This window comes from Acipenser ruthenus, chromosome 31 (assembly GCF_902713425.1).
Source record: "Acipenser ruthenus chromosome 31, fAciRut3.2 maternal haplotype, whole genome shotgun sequence".
NCBI lineage: Eukaryota > Metazoa > Chordata > Actinopteri > Acipenseriformes > Acipenseridae > Acipenser > Acipenser ruthenus.
Genome location: NC_081219.1, coordinates 11,708,932 through 11,725,572, shown reverse-complemented (window position 1 = coordinate 11,725,572; position 16,641 = coordinate 11,708,932). Strand labels below are relative to the sequence as shown.

General features: G+C 39.0%; 1 protein-coding gene across 1 annotated transcript in view; it reads left to right on the top strand.

Moving 5' to 3' along the window:
- LOC117397022 (carboxyl-terminal PDZ ligand of neuronal nitric oxide synthase protein-like) overlaps window positions 1–16,292 on the top strand; it is a 51,001-nt gene extending 34,709 nt beyond the window's left edge. Inside the window, exons 8-11 of the mRNA XM_059005466.1 lie at window positions 486–650; window positions 2,942–3,107; window positions 3,446–3,749; window positions 12,145–16,292. Of these exons, the coding sequence (XP_058861449.1) occupies window positions 486–650; window positions 2,942–3,107; window positions 3,446–3,749; window positions 12,145–12,679 (1,170 nt within the window). The 3' untranslated portion in view covers window positions 12,680–16,292. The remainder of the gene's footprint in view (window positions 1–485; window positions 651–2,941; window positions 3,108–3,445; window positions 3,750–12,144) is intronic.
- The last annotated feature ends 349 nt before the right edge of the window (window positions 16,293–16,641 follow it).

Sequence of the window (16,641 nt, the reverse complement as noted above, 5' to 3'; positions counted from 1 at the left end):
AGGTTCTGTTGCTGTAGAGTTAACAAATCTAAGCTAAGCACTGACTGTTCTGTATATACAGGCGAGTATGTTGGCTGGGATCCATTTCCCTTGGAGGTGTTATTGTTCTACTGGGTTGCACAGATTTTAAGAGGGTTTTTGGTTTTTTATGCTTATGTAAAATCTATTATGGTGTGGGTAGGTACTGCTATTGTACTGGCACTATCTAGGTTAGGACAGGGAGAAAAAAAATAGGACTATTAATAATTAGTAATACTAACACATTTTTACGCTTTGACTTTCTCAATGTCAAACCTAGGGCATCACAAGATCCTCACGATTTTATGATTTCGCCTTTCCTTTTATGAGTTGAAATACTCCATTGTGCCACCCAGTGGCTACATATGTAACTGCAGTGTTTCTCTCACTGTATATATCAGCACAACCTCCAGCTCTTCCCAGGCCAGCTTATTCATCATGCTTCTGTGTGTCTCCTTTCCCTCCAGGATGTTGAGGACTGCTCTGTGTACAAAGCCGCGGCTCACAAGAGCCTGTCTCCCAGCAGCCCTTGCTCCCCGGCGCTGACTCCCCTGGCAACCCAACACCACCTGCAGCTGATCCAGCATCAGCTTCATCAGCAGCAGCAGCAGACGCAGGTGGCAGTGGCACAGGTGAGGGCACAACAGTGACCGGGACCTACCAAGCCATGGGGCATTATCGCTTGATACAGTGTACCAAGCAACCGTTATTAAGGCTGTGCTTTATTCACGGTTAGCACAGATTTCACGATATACCCACTGCCATGTAATGTGATTCCCCGTGAAACAATTCTCTGTTTCTAATAGCGTCAAAATATTTTTTATCACTCAAATAAATAAAACGTTATTGACGCACTTCTTGTGTTACAATGCATTTAGGAACCTGGCAGTCGGTTTAGTTTGCTTCCTGTTAACACACGGCATGGGGTTGCATGATTTAAAATGTTTAAAATGTCTTCTGCTCTGTCCTCCAACTACGTTTTGGCTCCTGCTCATTTCACTAATGTACATAGCTTAATAATACTCTTACAGTTGTTTTATTCCTGCAAAACCGGGCCCTCTTACGCTAGCCAAGCCAGGAGATGTGCACCTCGTAACAAGCAAACTCTGTGAGGCGTTTAACTTGAAACGTGGCTTGTTTATCACAGAATGACAGTAGTAGAGTTATGGCGTGTCGTGTCTTGTTGCGGCAGGTTATATTAAGCAGTGTACTAAAGCACTTGTTTGCTCGCCCAATTGAACATAAATCACTTTGAAACTGAAGTGCAGCCCTGAACTCAGCCGCTATATTTAAAACCAGCCCATTACGCCCTGTTGTTCTGTGTTTTGAAAAGGAACAGCTTGAACAGGTTCTGGCAGCAACAGCAGTAAAGGAATACAGAGAGAAAACAGACTGAGGCTACTTAAGGTCGATCAATGGTACTCAAAGACATGAATTGCTGAATAATAATAATTAAACTGCCTCTACTAAACCTTGTTATTTTCCATACCCATACCGGCATTTAACAGTTTTAAAACCAAGTAGTTTTATCTTTTGCCCACTCACTAATATGTTTTAATGTAAAAGAAGTTAAGATGTGCTTATTTTGAAAGAAAAGTACCCAGTTAATAGTCCAAATAAACTGCACTCACAGTATAAACACGGCAGAGCTGTCATTATCCTTTACCCTGATTCATACAGTGCTAAAAAGTATTGGAAAAATACTATCTGATGATGTCTGTTGCCATAATGCTGGTTTAAAAAAAATCCCTGCAATAATATATTACATCATGACGATATGACCGTGTGTGTGTGTGTGTGTGTGTGTGTGTGTGTGTGTGTCAGGAAGTGAGTGGTGCGTGGATAAAGAGGACACTTAAAGAGGACGATTCTTTATTTCACTCCTTTTTCTTAAATAATAATTCCAACAATGAAAAACAATAATACTCCAACCCTGTACCAACAATGGTATAGGGTAAGGTGGAATGGGTTTCAACAAAAACCACAATGGTCCGGCTCAGGTTTCATAACCAGCGTAAGGGGCCGTACTCGCGCAACTGCGTCCCCTTTGTACTCTGGAACTCCTCCCTGCAATCAACCCGGTGCCATGGTTTATCCAATCGCTGCCTGACCCGTATCTGATCGCAGTGGAGTTGTTCAGAGCTCTTGCAGCTACACATCTTCCCCAAGATGGCATACCTCCGGTTTCCACCTACTATCGAGCCCATCAGTCGAGGAGAAAACCACCCTTACACAGCGCCTTTTCTGGTCGGGAGGGAGATTTACAGCTCCAAAACCTTCGCTCTCTGTCTTAGTGTGCTGTCGTTCACAGTCCTTTCATGAGGTCATTAGTGTCTGAAAAATATTGTAAAAGTAGTAGCTGCCTATGACCATATTTACCACTAGATGGCACTCTAAGAACACCATATACATTACCAGAACCAATGGGACTTGAATTTATAAAGTGTACCAAGCTTTTGCTTGAACAAGAGAATAGACTGCTGGCCCTCCCAGCCTTTTTTTTTTTTTTCTGGACACTACTGCAGTGTACAAGTTCAGCTGTGAAAGGTGCTATCGTCCAACACTCTTGTTGTTAACTGTAGGGGCATCCAGGAAAAAAGGGTTACACAAAAAAATGAATGTATAACATGCTTTAAGAGACGTGCGGGAGAAAGAGCATCCCATGGTTTATTCTGAGAGAGCCTTGTTAACCCATTAAGTGCCATTGCCTTCATTTAATGACATGCTACTTCTGTAATTTATTAGAGCATTTTAACTGGCATCTACCTGTCATCTAAATGTTCTCTAACTCTATCGTTATGGTAACTTACGTTTACATAAATACAGCTTGTTTTCTGATTTTGTCAAAGCAAAATAATGCGGTCCTTAAATGTTAAGGTTGGCTTGCTGCGCTCTCACTCCCTACCCCCTGTTCCCCTCCCAGGTCCAGCTCCTGAAGGACCAGCTGTCTGCGGAGACTGCCGCCCGGATTGAGGCCCAGGCCCGGGTCCACCAGCTCCTGCTCCAGAACAGGGACCTCCTACAGCACGTGGCCCTGCTGGTCTCACAGCTCAAAGAGCTTGAGGTCAAAGTGCAGTGCACTCACAACAGTAAGGCTCTTTCCCCTTTCACACCAACCTCAAACACTATTAGGATTTTCTTGCCCTGCACTCGTATTCAGTTGTACTCTAAAACCCGATGGAATAATGCTGTTGCAATATAGCAGAATTAGGTGATTCTGAAAATGTGATCTATCACGTTTTTCCCAGGACTCCCTCTTAATTAGTAAAATATTATGGTGTGCTACACCTTTAAACTATATGTGGTTGAGCTGGTTTGTAATCTTTTTGCATTGAAAACATGTACCTTACTAGCCAAAGGTTTCTTTTTAAAGTTGGCTTAGTGTGTGTTAGTATTGCTTTGACTTTAGCCTCTGACCTTTCCTTAGATGAGAAAAGCTCCCTCTGGAATTCCGTGTCAACGCAGTCTCTCTCGCTCAACCTGAAGAACCACTACAGCCTGGGAACAGAGCTGCCCATCACCTCCACTCCAGCGGGGGAGCTAGTGAACACCCCTGCCCCCCTGGACCAGATGGATGGGGCCGAATCTTACCTGAACCTCCTGAACCTGGAGAAGGGGGAAAGCAATGGGAAGAAAGAGGTAGACAGGAGCGCGGAAGGGTCGGAGGTCACGGCCAATGAGAACGCTTTCCTGAAGATTGACAGCTGGACTCACAAATCAGGGAATGACAAGTAAGAGTTAGCAATAAATGAGCAGATTCATATTTAAATTTTATTTTTTGTTCACTAACCCTACGGGGGTGGGATCTTCAAATACCCAGGTATTTATTATTTTTTAATGTTAAATGTTTGTTGTTGAATTTGCGTATTATTATTATTATTATTATTATTATTATTATTATTATTATTATTATTGCTGGAGAGAGCTTTGACAAGCATGCACTGTAAATATTATACTGTTTAGACAATGTAGGTTTGAGCACATATGCATACCAAAACTCCAATCCCTTAGGCACCATGACCAAGCACAAAATCCAAGTTCTTGTAGAATACTCTAAACGGAACAAGCTAATTCTACAGGAGAACAAGTGTATTGGGCATAGGATTGCAGGTAACCCCTGAAGGCTAATAGTTTGCATTCCATCACTGCCTGTCAGTAGAGCCAGTCATTATCTACACTTTGTCGTCCTTCAAATTATGCTGAAACCAATTACTTTGTTTAATCTTGTTACTGCTGCCGAAACAACATCCATTCCTGCTGAAACGGAACACAGATCCATCAATCTGCTGAACTGTTTTACATCCAGGCTTTGAAAGAGGAGCTTAAATTGAATCATTTCTCAACTGAAGTCACTGTTTGATCGCCACTTATGCAAGTCAAGAAAGGGGGTAGTGGGGGGGGGGGTTGAGGTTTTAACATTCAGGGAATTTCTTTGTAAAGTCATTTCCCAGCCACATTGCTTTCCAGTCTGCAGTAGCGTTTGTTGGCAAGTTTCCCATAGTAAAAGCATAGCAAAGTGTAATAAAGCATAGTGAAAGCATGCTGAAGCATAGGTAAGCATCGTAAAGAATATCAAGGTATGGCAAAGCATATTAATAAACATGGCAAACCAGGGTAAACTATGATAAATTCATAGTATAACCATGAGAAAACTGCAAAAATACAGCGGTAAACTTTTATAAAGACATTTCATCCAGAAAAGTAAGTGGGAATGATGTAAATTGGTTCACAGTTGGGAATAAACCTTTCATAGCTTATTTTACAAGAGGTCTGTTTTACTCAAGTTACTTGGCAGTTTTCATGTATATTTAGTGCTAGTGAAAAATGGGTTGTTAAGCACTTGTAAGAGGTTACCGAGAGGTTTAAAGGTGTCTAAGTGGGGTAACAAATGCCCCCAACATGCCCAGTACTTCTTTCATGTGGGTAGTGTATGTGTCTCCATGTGATGTGTGTCTCTATCTGATACATAGAGCAAGGTGGATGGTTCCCCAGTGGGCACTCCATGCTGAACAGAAATGCATTCCTGCCTGTGGATTTCATTGGGAGCTTACTGCTTGTCCGGACTGGCTGTGTTGAGGACCCTTGTGAGCGATGGCTCACAGTGAGGCTGTTGAGCTCTCCCATGTTATTTATTTTATTTGTATTTATTTGGCAGACGCCTTTATCCATGGCGACTTACAGGTGTTACAGGGAAGCACAGGGTTACAATGCAAAATCAATATTTAAATACAGTGTAGTTTACTGTAAGTGCAAATACTACTAGAACAGAATATGAGATAAGAAGTAACAAGTTAGGATTAAAACTATTTGTATCTAGAATGACATAATAATAGTACAAGGATAGTGCATCAGCTGAGGATCCAGTAACGTGGTGCTGAGGTCAGGCGAGTACAGTACACAGCAGGAGTCTAAACAGGTGGGTCTTGAGGAGGCAGTGGAAGGCAGTGGAAGGCAGTGAGAGACCGGGCAGTCCTGAAGTTCTCTGGTAGCATGTTGGGCTAAGGAGCTGGATTATATCAGAGTATTCAAAAAAGGGAAACTAGCATGTGTCATTTCCTCCACATCTTGTGGAGGAATTGGATTTTGATTGCTAGTTCTCCTCTAGATTAAATATTGACTTTAGACAACATCGCTCAGACTGTGCAGTGAAATGTTCTCATTGCATTTTCAGATACTGATTTTTTTTTGTAGTAGTAATAGTAGCTGTCCCAATTAAACAAGAGGCATTTGAGACTAACTTAAACGACATAAATAGAATTGGAAAGAACCGTCTCCTAGAGTTGTATCCCATTTAAGCAGAAATCCTGAATATCAGTGTCCCGTTTTTGCTCAAAAGAGCCAACTTCCCAGCTTTTCATTATGTTTAACACGCCTTTGTCAAGGGAAAGTGTGTTTGAAAACTAACAGCGGAGGTACTTATAGGCTTTTAATGCCATGGTAACTACACCCACTTATTTCTATTTAAATCTATTAATGCATTTGTGATGTCATTTTCTATAGTTAATAATGTAATGATTTACCATTCCTTTCTATTTAGTATTTATCCATTTTATGTTACTTTATTCTTCTATATTGTACATTACCTCATTTTATTTCTTCTAAATATATATATATATATATATATATATATATATATATATATATATATATATATATATATATTTATATTGAATGACATGTACAATCCTGTATAGAAATGTTACTTTCCCCAAAACATCCCTGCTGAATTTTCCACGGTGTGCGATTTCATGTCTAACTTTATTACATGAAACATGAGTCATTAGGAGTTGATTTAATTCTGTAGCTTCTCTACGTTCACGAACCGTGATAATAGATTTAAAAAACGAATGATTCATCTACCCAGCGCCACACAGCTGTTTATGAAGCAAAATTAAATAGTACAACATCAGTGCGCAAGAGGGTTGGGTAAATGTATTGTAATAATAAACACGAGCATGCTGCTGTTAACAGGAACATTAAGCATCCTTCCGGAGTTATTCATCTTAATTGGCTGTAAAATGGCTAATTGTAAACCTTGAATTAACAGTACTGTTTCTGCGTGCTTAGCGTGTATGTAAATGTTTAACAGCATTTAGGCTATTTAAAAAATACCTTTTAATGTATGTTTGTCTTTCCAAACCCACCTCGTACTAATAGAAAGACACTTTGGCTGATTGCACCGACATTACATACTGTATGTCTAAGACAGGCAACTAGAACTCAAGAGCATGTCCTGGGTACCTTGACACAGCAAATAAAAACATTAAAAAACTCACTAAGCATGATTTGCAGGCTGCTTACTCTTCAGATGTTTAGACCATGTCACTGCACATCGCTCACTACTTATGGCACATAAAGAAAACTTGTCAGTCCCCTTGGTTTCTTTCTTAACTGAGACTCCTCTTTGAGGCACGGTTCACTAGAGTGAGATGGAAATCTTCTTACGGTTCATTAACATTTTGATTAGTTCAAGATAACAGCTGCTGCTGTTGTAGCATGTTTCAGATCTGTACTGGCAATTAGGTTTGGCATCAGAGCATGCCCTACAAACGTCCTTCATACTGTGTTAGGGGGTTCTTAAATGTGTGAAAGCTTTTAAATAAGGGTGACTTTCAGTTGGTACAAAGTATCACATTACAAAGTATCCCATTACAAAATATCACAATACAAAATATCACATTACAGATAATAGCAGTTATAAAATACAATAACATCAGTAGTAAGTAAGAGCAAATTCAAATGAGAGAAAATAAAAAATACAGTAAATAATTACATTTGAGAGCGATTATGACAAAGAGCAGTTAAACTTAAATGTTTGGTTATAAGAGTAAATTCCATTAAGAGCAAGTAGTAAGTACAATAAATGGATAAGAATGATTTCAAATAAGAGCTATTACAAGAAACATGAATGCTGTTACCGAAAGGTGGTCAGGGACTGAGCAGTCCTAATATCCGTGGGTAGGTCATTCCACCACTGAGGGGCAAGGGTGGAGAAGGAACGGGCTCTGGAGGTGGGGGGAGGGGGTACAGCTAATCTGCAGGTGGCAGAGGAGCGGAGGGGGCAAGAGGGAGGGTAGGGAGAAATGATAATCTGGAGGTAGGAGGGGGCAGAAAGGTCAAGACAGTGATAGGCAAGTACAAGGGTTTTGAACTGGATATGAGCGGCGATAGGGAGCTAGTGGAGGGAGCGGAGCAGCATGGGAGAAACGAGGAAGAGAAAAGACAAGGCGAGTAGCAGAGTTTTGGATGAGCTGGAGCAGACGGATAGTGGAAGCAGGGAGGCCAGCAGGGAGGGAGTTGCAGTAGTCAAGGCGGCACAGTACCAGGTCCTGAACTAGGAGCTGCGTGGAAAGTCGGTGAGGAAGGGGTGAATTCTGCATCTGTTGCGGAGGAAAAAGCGACAGGAGCGTGCCAGAGTAGAGATGTGCTGAGAGTGTGCTGAGACTAGGACTATATTATTGTTACAATAATATAGTCCTAGTTATTGTATATATCTTTTTCATAAATAAACACAGGTGTCCTAATATCCCTATTTGAATGTATTTATTGGTAGTTGATATTAATTCCTGATCAGAGGTCGATGTTTCCATTGTAAACACGTGCTTTGCACAATCACAAGGTGAATGGGTGACTCAGACATCACCACTCAGTTTACACACAAACCTACAGTATATCGAAGCTTAAAACACTTACATTTGTTTTAATCCTGTTCCAGTTGCGACACACACCAAATTACCTGGATATCCTCACGAATCATAGGCAGACTGCATGCTGTGTAAGAATGGCTATGAATTGAGTTCAGCTGCTGCTGCTGCTGCTAATAATTAAATGCATTTATCGACAGCAACAGAAGTGCTCAGGGCTGTGTCAAGGTGCAGTGATCTGTCTGACAGTGGAACCGAATGCCACTGTCAGGATTTCATCTTTATATTCAGGGCATGTCCCAGCTTCTATATTGGGAACAGTAAATGCATTTCCGCACAAGTGGCTATGAAGTCGATATAGTAAAAATAACTGAATTACTGTGCTATTCATTTGGGAAGATGTGCAGGACTGCTGTGTGTTGAGAGAACATCAATGAATACAGTCTGCAGACCCCGAAATTTAGTTTAATTCACACGAAACATGAAGGTGGGCCTGCTGAGAGGGCTGCTACCAGGACGGTCCTGAATATTAGTATACATTGTGTGCAGGCCGTCTGTCCGTACTGAATGTCACGCTTACATTTTTAAAGCTATCTTGAGAACTGCTTATCCAATTATGATGAAACTTGAAAAGAACATACTTTGGGAGGCTGTCTGTCTGTCTGTCTGTCACACGTGTTTTTACATACACTTATACAATTGTGATGAACCTTTGCTTGGACGTTCTTCAGCACAGGTTAATGAGAGTATCAGAATTTTGGTGAATATGGATCCACCTGTCTGTCTCCCATGTCAAACCTTTAAATGTAGGTCAAGGTGATCTACTATGTAAGCCACTGCTAGCTCTGGTATCTCGATACTGTATTTACAGCCCTGGCAGGGATGCATGTCGCTGTCCAGGTGGAATTCAGAGTGTTCTGATGAGCTGTAGAGATCACTCTTGCTTTTTTGATGGTCCTTGGTGCAGGTTTGACGACACACCTCTCCTGCTTCTGATTGTCTTAATCTAACCGCGCTTTGGAGCTCCATCCAGGTTGCAGAATTGTGTATTCATACAGCATCGGTTTTTTTTTCCTCTCTGTTGTTTGGCAATAGATGCAAAGTCTACCACCATTATCAAAATGATTTTCAATGGCAGTGGAACAGCTCCATACAAAGGGGCATTCGCTACCACATATTTTAACCAACTAATGGTATCAATACAAACTGGAAAGCCAGTTCCCAGTCTGTTCCATATCAGTACGAGTTTGGGTATCGTTACCGTCTTGTCTTAATGCTGTGGCCCGCTAAGGGATCTACTATAGTGATAACACACTGAGATTATAATCTAATTCCAGTAGGATCTGTATTGGTAGTTTGGGAGGGAGCTCAGTAGACTCTGACAAGCCTAAAATAAACACTCTAATGGTAACTCCACAATACCAGAAGAGATGCTGAAAAGACTCGAGTAGGTTCAGTAAATGACCCTTTTTTGGTTTTCCCCCTGTTACATCCAGTATATGCGAGTCATGTTAGCTTCTGTTCAGGTTTCTGTACCAAGGTGGGCAGTCGTCCCCCCCCCTCCTCAGTAGGGCATGCAATCTCAGTCTGGAACAGCTGGACAACACAAAGCCTCTCTTCTTTGTCTGGGCCACTTCCTTCCTTGTGTCTGCTTGGTGAGAAACAGTAATAGGCATGCCTCTTGCATATCAACTGCGTACAGTGTGCAATTCTGATGCTGCCCTCTTCATCAGTGCTTCATCAGAGCCTCTTCTCATAGCACCGGACAATTAGGAGCTGATTTATTAACTCCTGGCGCTCTCTTACTGCCTATTGCAAAGAGGGGGAATCACACTGCAGAGCCTTGACTTCGAGAAAATCATCACTTAGATTTGGATTTCATACGGGCAGGCACAGGCTGGATTGCATGATTGTTGTTATTTTTTTATAAGCAATTGCACATTTGTAAGGTCTCTAAATATAAGGTAATTTTTTTTTTAGTGCAGCAAAAACATGAAACCATATATATATATATATATATATATATATATATATATATATATATATATATATATATATATATATAATGTAAAGATAAAAGATAAAGAAAATAAATATTCAGTCTTAAAAAATCCGTCATGCAAGGATAGCAACCTTGTATATAGTATATTTTGCATAAAATGTAATAAAATAAAATATGTAGGAGAGACAGGTACATCATTATATAAAATAATACAGAACCAGCTATCAAATATAACAAAAAAAGTAAATGAACCAATAGTTCAGCACTTTACAAGGAACAGACACACGAATGACCTAAAGTTTGGTTTTAGAAAAAATAAAACTAGATAATGTCCAGTATAGAAGAATAAAAGAAAATAAATGGATAAATAGACTAGATGCCACGGTGCCTGAAGGTTTAAGTAGAAAGGAACAGTAGATTGTTACATCATTAGCTATATAGTGAATGACATCACAAAGACATTAGATTTGAAGAGAAATAAATGTATGGTTACCATGGCATCAAAAGCCTATAAATACCTCCAAGGTTTGTTTTCAAACACACCTTCCCTTGACAAAGACATGTTAAACATACCGAAACGTTGGGAAGTTTGCTTTTTGAGCAAAAACTTGTATATGTATATGTGTGTATGTATGTATGTTTAGTTTATCAAGAAGCTAACCTAAATACTGTAGTAGCAACTATACAGACATAGCATCAGTTTTGCTGCATTTTGACTGTACTTGTAGTCTTTTCAAAGCTATTTGAACCCTAATTGGGATACTTCAAAAGAACCACATGTATGATAATGCGGTGTCATTGTCATCGCTGTTACACTGACTCATTTAATAGCTAAACACTGTACCATTTATTCTATGAGCAGGCAATACAATGGTGGCACCTTGGACTAAAGACCTTTAACATAACCCTTATGGAGGAAATAACTTGTCAGCAGCTCAAAAGAGAGGCTTAGCGATTTTGAATGTAAAAAAAAAAATGCCCAGAAAACAGCAAAGCTTATACTGTGCAGGGAAGCAGCGAAGGCATTTGAAACACCCTGAAAGAATTCTGCGCTATTTTCTTTAAAATGTGAAAGGTGCAGAACAGTGGCACTGGCTACAGTCTACAGAGAGCACAGCTCGAGTGAGGGCACCTCAATAATGAACCCCTGCAGATAAAAAGGACCCTTCAAGAACCACCCAGCGATCCTCTCCTGTATTTCAGTACCAAGTGGCTTTTTTAGCAGACACCCTTATACAGGGCGACTTACAAAGGTGTTACAAAATCATACTACAAAGTATCACATTTCAGAATATCACATTACAGATAAGAGCAGTTGTAAAGTACAATAAAATCAGTAGCAAAATATCAAAATCAAATAAGAGCAAAAAATAGAGAATACAGTAAATAATTACATGTAAGAGCGGGTTCGACTAAGAGCGATTAACTTATAATAAAACGATTTGCTTATACGAGTCCAGTATGAGCACGTAGTAGGTAAGATGAATGGATGAGAACGATTTCAAATAAGAGCAATTACAAAAAAAAAGTGAGTACGGATACCTAGTAGAGCAGTAGTAGAATATGGCAAGGTATCAATCATACTGGTACACACTGGCTGTGATCAACGATCAGATTCAATAAGGACCGATAACATAACCAGCAGTGCACTAGACGTTGGAGGGGGTGGGGTGCTTACCTTATCATGAAAGGTTAAAAAGGGAAATTCTAATTGTTAACTCCATTCCAGTCACTCGGGATCCTGATAGTCATTGAAGCGAGTTACTGCAATGCAGCTATTTTCCCCAGCTGTATTTGTTGCTAATTATTGCATGGAATCACCTGCGGGCTACAGACTCAGTAGGGGATCCCAATTAAAGGTATTGATTTGTCTAGCTGTGAAACTGTGTGCTATGCAAAAATGCCATAAGGAAATATAAATCCAAATGTCAGCCATAACATTATATTTTCTTGATCTTTTTTCGATTTTTATTTTCCAAGGTTTCAACAAATCATCCCCAAGCTCAACCCACCACCCCCGCCCCTCAACAGGAAGCGACCAATTAGAACACTGTCTCCGGGTCAAGAGGCGGAGCCCAAAGCCACACCCATATCCACAGAGCATATGAACGGCAGCCTGGCTCCCCACCACAACACCACGAGCTTCACTGACGTCACTGCCTGCACGTTCACCACATCTGATTTCGAGTCTTTTGATGGCGAGAGTAAAGCTCTGCCCCCGAATGGAACCCAGAAACCATCTTTAGCCTCTTTAAAAGAGGGACTGTTTAAAGAGAACGGGACTTTGCATTCTACTACTGAAAGCTACAGCAGTAAACTTGCAGATAAACCTGCTTCCCTGTCAAACGGCATCAGAACGAGCCCGGTGAAGAACGTGGTAACCGTGGAAACCAACTATAACAGCACGCTTCCGTTTTCTTCTGCTTCCGACGAGACGTGCCTCCACATCAGCTTCTCTGAGGACGAGCTGCTTGACAATGAAGCTGATGATTCGGGATTGCCTCTGCAGAGTTAAGATGTCACCAGCGACCTTAAGAAACTCTGCCAAGACTATAGATTTTATTCCAGGTTGATTTATTGGGAGACAGCCACGGCTGTTCCAAGCATTTCTTTATATACAGCTATGGGCAAAGGTTTTGCATCGCCAAGAATTTTACTTGGATTGAGACATTAATTTAAAAACAAAAAACGATATGAAGGTTTTTTTTTTTATTTAACATCATGTAATCAAATAAACTACAAAGTGATATTGTGTTAGATTTTTGAAATGTCACATTTTTCCATTTTTTTCTTTAAACATATGGAAAAATACAAAGCGGTGTGTAATTCAATATGTTAACGTAACATTATTCAGCAGGTTTCATTCGACTTTATGAAGCAAAATTAGTTAATTCTACAGGGTGATGCAAAACTTTTGGCCATAGCTTTAAAAAAAAGTTTTTTTTAAAAACATTTTATTTTTGGTCCAACATTTTAACTACTCAAAGTAATGGTTTAACTGGAGGTTTTGTAACACTGTAAACTACAGTCATGGGTTATATACATACAGCATCACATGTATCACTTTAATTGTATTACATAGGTTTGTGAACACTAATCCTAGAAAGATACTGTATTTAAAAAAAGTTGCAAAGAAACATTGGTATCCAAAGCTGTAAATCAACCAGCAACTGTAGCGACCAGAACTGACTCTTTGGAACATATACCAAATGCTTCAAAGAAGTAGTGTTCGGTATGCATTGTTAACTTTTTGTTTTAATGTATTATTTAGCTCTGATTGATTTAGTGAGCATAAGATTGCTTGAGGATGGTATTAAATGTTAACAGTCTTGAATAATTCAAAGGAAAACTGCCTTTTTGTCTTCAGGCTACCCCGCTGGCACAGAAAGATGAGGGGGTTGTTTGTTAAGCTGGTTAAGTGAAGGAACAGGGAGTCGCGTCATGGAAGGAAGGTTGAGTTAAGGTTGAAAAATGGTTTAAGGGTCTTTTAAGTAGTTACCATTCTGTGTCTATTGGCAGGGATACACTGAAACTAAAGCCAACCCAATGTGGTCCAGTAACACTAATGGAAGTGTTTCCTTAATATATTAAATATCATAGAATAGACTTCTATACTGAAATCAATTTCCAAAAATGGAACAATGCGAACAATGTATATTGAGACACTTGAATAACGCTGCATGGACTTACAGCATGAAGTTATTTCTTGAATGCCAGCCTATTTTTTTTTTATAAGGCAGAACTGTGAACAGCACTTTTCAGTTCTAACTTGTATACAGGAGAATTGGATATTTTGATGAATGCAAAGATCTTTTTCTGGTGTCAGCAAAAATCTTTTAACATTAGCATGCAGTGGCTGGATGAATTGTGTTAGAAGACCAACATGACTGATAGATCAATATCATGCATGGCGGAGTGGGAAATGTCTTCATGAATTTGCCCAAGTGGGCTAAATTTACAGAATTAAAGAATTACAAGTTCAACGCACTTTTAGAGAAAGATCATTGCTGATTTAATAACTGCTTAGATGCTGTCAGAAGATTACAAAACATCAGAGAAGAGGGAACCAATTCTAAAAGGCATTTAAGCCAGCAAGACATACTAAAAATAAAATATTCTAATCACAAAATGTCAGATTGCCCTATAAAAGTATAAAACTATAAAACTATTCATTGTGAATCGTATTGATCAAAGTTTAACACAGATCTACATATGTATAATCATATGACTTATTTATTTAAACTCGCAGATGTTAGCTAGTTTACCATATGATTAGTGAAATTATTGAATTGCTTGCACTTAAATCCGTCACAAATGTCCATGCCTTCCAATGAAACAGAATGGTGACAGTGATTTGAGTTCTGTCTGTAACCTGAATACCGAATGCTTTAAGACCCTAGGTAAGTGTGTCATTAACTGCAACTTGTGTGTCATTGTGTTTGTATTTATGGTGAATTTATTATTCTACTTCAGCAATAGAAAAAAAAAATACTTTATGAAACTGAGCCAACAGTGATAATAATTTCCCCAAAAGTCTAAGGGGATAATTGTGATATTTAGAATTTCTGTTTATGAAGTAGCAATTTGCAATCTTCGATTCCAAAATTTGTATGCAATTTCTGCATTTTTGTTTTCTAATGCTCAATATATTACACAGGGTGTAAACTGTGCCTTACAGATCATTTTAGAGGGTGGCACTGTGATCATTTCATAAGCTCCCAAGCCAAGATTACGTTATTTTTAAGCATAGATTTATTCAAATGTCTTACGCATGATGCAATACAACTGGCAGCTGGACCTGTTGAGTAATTACTCAACGCTTAGGTTAATTAACGAGAACAAAATGTGCAGATTGGAAGAGAATCCGCCAGGATGGAAAACACAAAATGATCTGATAGCTGGTTTGAGGATGTGTGTAATTGGACTGTGAGTGGGTGGTTTCATAATGAAAGGAGGAAGCTGAGGTTTAGAAAGATTGCGGCTAGCAATTATTATTGGATAGGTTAAATAAAGTTACTTACAAAAGAGGAAGAGCAAGTACTATCATACTGTGCTGTTTTGTTTTCTATGGTTGGTGGTACTAGAAATGCTGCTACAAATACCATTTGTAATTTCATGTTGTCAATAATAGGTTTATTTCCTGCCAAGTCAAGCTCATAATTAATCATCCTGTTTGAGTAACCAAACACTGGTGATCCTTAAAACACTCAATTTGACTGCTCTTTTTTTTTGTCTATGTGCAAGTCTGTAGTCATTAGAATTCCCATTTGTATTTATTTGTGGAGCCTAAACAATAGCAGGTTTTTATTGAATGTGCTTTTACTGCTCCTTGCTTTAATTGGTAAATGAATAGTGCTAAATTAGCTTAGGGGTCACTTTGATCAAGCTTTCTTCAGCTAGGATAAGTCACAGCTGGAGTAGAGCATTTTCTAGTTCTAAATGTTGTAATTGAACCAATTCAACCCTCAGTCCTGACCCTGAAGTAGTTACTGTAATTCTGTCCTTGTATCTGTTAAACCTGGAGTGGAATGGCACTGATTGGACACCCCTGCATAAACCTCTTATTTTCCAGGGTAATCCTGCAAAGCCATTGATAATGCAATCCAGAATGATTCCCCAGTGGTGTAAAATGCTCCAATAGAACCCAGCTGTGGCTTTTCCTGATCTGATTGACCCTTTAGAGTGGTATAAGGGCCCTTGCAATTACCTTTTTAGTGGCATAGAGAAAGTTTCAGGAAAAAAGTTCCCAACGAATGCGTACATTTTAATTTGATTTGAACACAGTATCGATCCCAGTTAATTACATTCAGATTTGTCAAAACTTTAGTTTCCCACTAAAAAGTTGAATTGCGGTGACCTGTATTTTTTATGGTGGGTACACACACACACAAATAGCGTCGCTATGACTGGATAATATCCAGTAGTGCAATAGTGAGAAATGTAGAAACACTGTATAAACAATGCCTGTCTCTTGGTTTTATAAATTCAAGTGTAGCAATGCATAGAAATCATTTGATGTCTTCAAATATTTTCAATCGTTTTTTCGGGGTTTTTTTATATTTTGTAAAATACAAGCTGTGCAGTTATTGAACTGTGTAAATCTGATACAGATATGTGTGTTTATATATATATATATATATATATATATATATATATATATATATATATATATATATATATATATATATATATATATATATATATATAATATATATATATATATATATACAGTGCCTTGCGAAAGTATTCGGCCCCCTTGAACTTTGCGACCTTTTGCCACATTTCAGGCTTCAAACATAAAGATATGAAACTGTAATTTTTTGTGAAGAATCAACAACAAGTGGGACACAATCATGAAGTGGAACGAAATTTATTGGATATTTCAAACTTTTTTAACAAATAAAAAACTGAAAAATTGGGCGTGCAAAATTATTCAGCCCCCTTAAGTTAATACTTTGTAGCGCCACCTTTTGCTGC